Here is a 6,489-nt window from a genome sequence, read left to right on the forward strand (position 1 = left end):
GGAAGGAAGAACCTTCCTCTTATCCTTTGTCTCAATTAGGAATTTCTCTAGGGAATCCCCAAAGAGGTTCTCCCCCTTGAATGGAGCTGAAGCCAGCTTCCACTTTGCCTTCATGTCCGCCTGCCAGTGCCGAAGCCAAAGCAGGCGGCGAGAAGTGATGTTAGACGCTAGTGCCCTGGAGGCGAATTTCGCTGCATGCAGGGATGCATCAGAGGCATATTCCACAGCCGTAATGATCTTGTTAAGATCATGTCGCCAACGAGATGCTTCAGATGGGGGCTGAGATCTAAGTTGGCGCAGCCATAATAGGGATGCCCTCGTAAAGAACGAGGCAGAAGTGGAGGTTTTGATCGCCCAGGCAGCCGCCTGGTGCGTTTTGAGACAAGCCTTTTCTGCCCTCTTATCCTCTGCCTTTAACCCTTCTAATAACTCGGCCGGGAGATTAGAATTAGAGGTCAGAGAGACCACAGGGGCATCCACTTCTGGAGGTTTCAATACATCCTCCAGCCTAGGTTCTAAGGGATACAGTGATTTGTCTGCGCCACTGGGGTTGGCCAGGGTACCTGGCTGTGCCCATTGGCGTTGGATAACTTCCATGAACATGTCAGGAACTGGTATCAGTTCTGGGTCAGGGGTTGTTTCGCTGAACAGTCCTGCCATGAGGTCCTGGGAAGTAGAAGAGACTTCCTTGTCCTTAGGTTTGGCACCAAGCTCAGTAGAGGCTCTGGCCTTGTGTAAGATGGGCTTGAATAAGGATGGCTTAAAGAGGCCAGTGAAGGAGGGCTTGTCTGGAGGCATATCCTCATCCTCCGAGAGAGCAAATTCCTCAGCAGCCTCCTCCTCCCACGTAGATACCTCTGTGGTGATAGAAGTGCCCGGGGAATCGAGGACTCTGGTCCGCTTTTCCCCCAGGGGGCGAACAGGCCTAGAGGCCTTGCCACCCCTGCCTTCCTGTAGCCTCATGGCTTCTACCACACCCTGGGAAATAGCCTGCGTGATGAGATCCCTCATTTCTGCTGACATAGCTGGGCCCTTGTCCTCTACAGGCCTGGATTGGTCATAGGCCTGTCCCCTGGTACCCCTAGGAGGATCTCTCTGATCCTCTGCATGAAAACAGCATTGAAAGGAGGGGATATCCTCCCTGACTGAAGAGCTAGGAGAACCTGGGTAACCCAGAGAGGCTGCAGGGGATCCTGACATGGAATCCCTATCACAGAAGGATGGAGATCTATCTCCCATTTCCTCCCCCTGCTCTATCTCCCTCTGAATGGGTGGGGAAGGAACTGGCCCAGCCTCACTTGGTAAGGGTGCAGAGGGAACCTGGGGCCTAGCAGACTTGTCCTTTAGGGAGTCCTGCCCCTTGTCCCCTTGAATTTTGGGGGCCTTGCTCCCAGCTGAAGAGTGGGAAGCTTTCCCCCCAGCGCCCTTGTTTCCCTTTCTCCCCTGGCCTGAGGGATCTGGTCTACTGCGCTTTGCAGATGGCCCTGCCAGCTCCTCCCTTCGCTCCAAACCTTCATCAGCCATCCTTGGTTGATCTTGAGTCGAAGAGGTCGCTGCTGAGGGAAGGGCAGTGGACGCTGGCCCGACGGCTCCAGAAGCGTCTGCAGACTCAGATGGGAGGCTGGATCAGGCACCAGGACACTCCTTGCCGCTTCCCCTTAGATGGCTGGGGAACTTCAGGCTTGCTGGAGACCCAGGCAAGCCCTCGCAATCCTCTGCGGCTGTCTGTTGAGGCGGAGAGGCTCTGCTGCTTGCTGCTGCTTGCCGGAAGGTAAAAAAGTTTCAAAAAAATGGCCGCCGGCTCTTCTGCGTGCCAAAAGCCTCACTTAAGGGCCAGGCGCTTCCCATTGGCTGCAGCCAAAAAGCGCGCCAAAGCAGCGCTTTTCAAAATGGCCGCCGCTCTCCCGATCGGCAAAAGACGCCGTTTGGAGAAGCAAGGGCTTTTTTTAAAAGCCTCTCCTCCAAAACGACCAGGGAAGCACGGGGATTGCCGTCCTTCCCTGCGCTCGCCAGCAGACGCCGGACGAGCGGCCTCGCTTGTTCCCCCAGCTGCGACTAAGCAGCTGTGGAACCGATCGCTGCCTCAGCCTTACTTACGTAAATCCTCTTCTTGGTAAAAATAGAAAAAAGGAAAATAATGAGTCAAAATAATAAAACCTGGGGGAAAATCCTAATAACAACTAAATATTAACACATAAAATACTCTAAAATTACTATGGAGAACCCAGCCTATTTGCTCAAAGCTGAGTGTTCCCCAAAACTAGTCCTATCGGGCGGACTGAGTTTTTAAAACTGAGCCAGAAGAGGCAAAGGAGGCGTGGCCAGAGGGGGAAAAATCTACTCAGTCCATGGGCAAACAGGCTGTGTTAACCCATCCTTGGACTCTCCAAGCAGCGCTATGGAGAACGGCGGCAGCAGCAGCGGCAATAGTCGCAACTCGGCTGCCTGCCATCTTTCCCCTCCTTTGTCTCCCAGCCGGGGCGGCCCGCCGCCGAGTTGCTACTATTGCCGCCGCTGCTGCCGCCGTTCACAGGACCCGCCTCTCACCCACTTCCTCCAGTCGGCAGGCTCCGACTCTTTCCTGCCTGCCGGGCCCCGGCGCCGCGTTCGAGCTGGAGGGAGAAAGGAGGAGAAGGAGGACAACAAAGCCCCCTTCGCTTTCCCCATCCCCCCCTTTCGGCTTAATCCTTGCGACGCCCGCGCAAAGCCCCGAGGGGACGGATTCCTGTGTGGGACGCATGGCAGGAAGGCTATAGAGTCCCCCCTCCCTCCGCCATCCAGACAGTCCCTGAAGCCTTCGGAATGTTTAAAATGACGCTCCGAGCAACCCGGAAGTCACTTCCAGTTTGCTCGGAGGGTGGTTTTAAGCATTCTGAAGGCTTCAGGGACGGTCCCTGAAGCCTCCGGGGGGGCGGGGGAGGCTCTTTTCGCCCTCCCCAGGCTCCTATAAAGCCTCTGGAGCGTGGGGAAGGCGAAAAATAGCTTTTAAAAAGGTGAATTAAGTTGGCCAGCGCGCGCATGCGTGCTGGCCAGCTGTCAGGGCAGCGCCTTGCGTGCCCTGACAAATGGCTCCGCGTGCCACTTGTGGCACGCGTGCCATAGGTTCGCCATCACGGGACTAGAAGACCCCCAAGATCCCTTCCAACTCTCTTATTCTGCTGATTATTCTAACTAAGGTGTAAGAAAATGCCTCTGAACTCTTCCTTTCAACTACACAGGGAAAAGGAAAACTAAATCTTAAATACTAAACCATGGTTTAACTTGTTGACAAAACCGTAACTGTCTGTTTACATCATAATTGCTGGATTCACACAAAATTCTAAGTGAATCCTGTTACAGTTTTTATGCATGGTGCATAAAACCGTGCTATCAATGTAAGGACTGGAAGTCAAACTGCACTGATATTCCATCAGCATATGGTTTAGCTAAAGTTTACTTAACTCTGAGCAAGCTTTGTAAAAGATACTGTAGGAAGTTATCACCCAGCCCTCTCCCAGAAAAATGAAATATCCTAGGAAATATTGAAAAGGCAGAATATTATATTTTCCTGGATGTGAAAAAGGGAGAAACACATTTTAAACACAAAGTAAATTCCTGCAGCTTCCTGCCCATCCCCACTTTGTCAATGGGCCATTAAGAAGGCCAAGCTAGTCCACTTTACATAATAAAGAGTTCTCCCCATCAGCTCCAGAGGGATGGGATTAAGACATGATAATATTGCCTTTTACTCAACTGACCACATGGCATCTGAGAACTCAACCAAACCTGGATTCAAAACTCAGCCTAGAGGGTTGCATGGGCCCATGGGAGTCTGGCAACCAATCAGAATACATTTCTTACACAGGAACAGGAAACAGATAGGTGGGGCAGAACAGATTATAAAAAGCCCTGCAAGCCCTTCTTCACTCTCTTCTCTTCTTTTCCCTTCTCTTCTTCTCCCCAACACTGAAGCATGTGATCACCTTTTCTGTTCAGGACTCAAGCCATGTGGTCCTGTCCACCATTAAAACCATCTTTCCAAGCAGCCTCCATGTCTCCAGTGTCTTTTTCCCCACTTGGAGCCGAACCCAGAAGGACATTTCTTCCAACAATACTAACTATGACACAGGAACATATGACAACTCTCTATTCATGTAATTTACAGCATTAGAAAGTAGCCAGGCCATTTGAAATGGTTGTTAAAATATACATTTTATACAAATCCAGCCAGTGCTGATAGTTGCATGCAAACTCAGAAGAAGATTCAGCTGATTTGATAAATAACAATGAAGTTCTTAATGAATAGACTTGTAATCAGAACACAAGACATGGATGGAACCATCAGATACCTTTGTTTTCTTACCTTTCATGGCACTTACAGTTATCTTTCACACATGGGCTGTAGTTCTTCACTGCCTCGTCAATTTGAACAAGGATTTTTTTCCAGTGTGCATCTAAAATTTAAATAGAAACAGTTTTGCAAATTTAATTATTTCCACTGTGTTGTTGATGTAGGTAGTGCAAGGTTTCCATATACCAGGGGTGTCCAAACTTGGGAACTTTAAGACTTGTGGACTTCAACTCCCAGAATTCCCCAGCCGGCTGGCTGTGGAATTCTGGGAGTTGAAGTCCACAAGTCTTAAAGTTCCCAAGTTTGGACACCCCTGCCATATACAGTATATTCTATAAATATTATGCCTGAAACATGAATGGAATTGGATTTATAGTTTTTTGATAAAATTATTCATCTTTTCCTCTAATACTTGATCCAAAAATATGAAAACATACAACCTCCTCCCAAATGATTAAAATATTTTCCCCTAAATTATACAATTAAATAACTGCAGGAAAAATACATTACAGATTTATCATTAAATACATCGGCTAAGTATATTAAAATGTTTGTGTTGCAATATTTTTACTTAGAATTAATGTATCATTCTATTTTTTAATTTACTTTGCATCGTTAGCACATTGAATATTATTTTTGCTCTTTTTTCCTTCAACAATGTATTTTTTTTCATATAAAGTGCTCCGAATTCTGATAAACATGAGTTAGCCAATATGTAGATGAGTACTGGTACATTAATTGGATTTGAAAGAAAAAAAGGACTTGCAAACTAGAGATTAAAATTATAATTATAAAATTTGCCTCTAATTTATGGTTTAATTCATCTGAATGAATGATAATTTATTTGCACAGTATAGTTTTGATCAAGCAGGTCAATGTATGGCAGAAGTAGATGAGATGTAGGAGTAACTGTCATTGATAAGACAATGTATTTATTAAGGTCTTCATTTATTCAATGCCCATGCCAAGCCACAAATTCCTTTCTGGTATCATCTACATTTATGCCCATAGTATGATATGGTTTTAAATGCAGTGGCACTCAGATAGCATTTAATCTTGTGAGTAAAACTATGTGGTGACATTTTTATAATGCTGCATTACATTATTCTGCATTCGTCTGACACATGGGACTATATAGTCCAGAGTCATGAGCTGGAGCCAATAGTTACCATATATTAAAGGCAACAAGTGAGAAGAAATGGCTTCAGTTCCATTCTCCAATGTCCACAGGAGAGAAAATGTACTCCAGCATTACTTCTTAAATTATTGCTTAAACAAGTTTGCAGATGCAATCTTACTTGGATAAACTTTTCTTTTTCATTAATTATTTAATACGTAGAAAATCCTCACTTTATTCAGAAAAGTTGCTTCAGAGGTAAAGAGCAAGCATGGGAAAAGATGCGGCTACTCAAAATGGGCATAGATATGTTATGTCAAAACACTTTTTGGGAAGGGAAATTGAATCAAAGTGCTGTGCCATCCTAATAAATTACAAAAGCAAATGCTATTATATCATTTTTTGTGATTAAGATTTCTCAATCTGTTTTCTAATATATAAAAAAGGTAATGCTTCCAGATGTGTGAAACTCCTAGAATTCGTTGTAATGCCAAAGATTTCTCATAAATTGTAGGCTATCGGGTCGTAAAGAAATCTTAATTTGGTGTTTTAATTCGGTACATTTATTTTTCATTATTTGCAAAACAGTATAACATTGAAAATAGTTAGTGTATTAGGAAACAAGTTTCAGGTAAATGTTCAAATCTCTGGCAAATAAGAAAAAAAAGGAAACTTATGAAGGAATACAATATGATATTGGCCTCTGAACAATGAATGATTCCAGAGAGTCAAGAGTGAGATGGTGCAGAATGAATTCCCGGATCCCATAGATTTAGCGCGCTGCAAAACAAAATTGTATCGAGATATATTCGGTCCCATTTGCATCCGATCAGTGAAAAATCATCCTAACAACACTCACCTGCTGAGCTACTTCCCCAGCCCAGAGTAAACAGACAGAGAATAAAAACATGTAAAGTCCCAAGAGACAATTGCAGACGCTGCATCACGCCGAACCCCAAGCTACAACTTTAAGGCATGTGCCCTGTTGCCCCAGCAGTATAAAGATAGTGTAGAAATTAAGAGCTGTCTCCTTTAAGAAACT

At 45.5% G+C, this 6,489-nt stretch overlaps 1 protein-coding gene across 1 annotated transcript in view; it reads right to left on the reverse strand.

The window, feature by feature from the left end:
• The window catches only part of POGLUT1 (protein O-glucosyltransferase 1), a 30,587-nt gene extending 24,120 nt beyond the window's left edge, over positions 1-6,467 (reverse strand). The window contains exons 1-2 of the mRNA XM_081952840.1: positions 6,307-6,467; positions 4,343-4,433 (exon numbers count right to left, since the gene is read on the reverse strand). Of these exons, the coding sequence (XP_081808966.1) occupies positions 4,343-4,433; positions 6,307-6,391 (176 nt within the window). The 5' untranslated portion in view covers positions 6,392-6,467. The remainder of the gene's footprint in view (positions 1-4,342; positions 4,434-6,306) is intronic.
• Positions 6,468-6,489: the final 22 nt, after the last annotated feature.

Source organism: Natrix helvetica, assembly GCF_964273705.1.
Source record: "Natrix helvetica genome assembly, chromosome: 4".
Lineage (NCBI taxonomy): Eukaryota > Metazoa > Chordata > Lepidosauria > Squamata > Natricidae > Natrix > Natrix helvetica.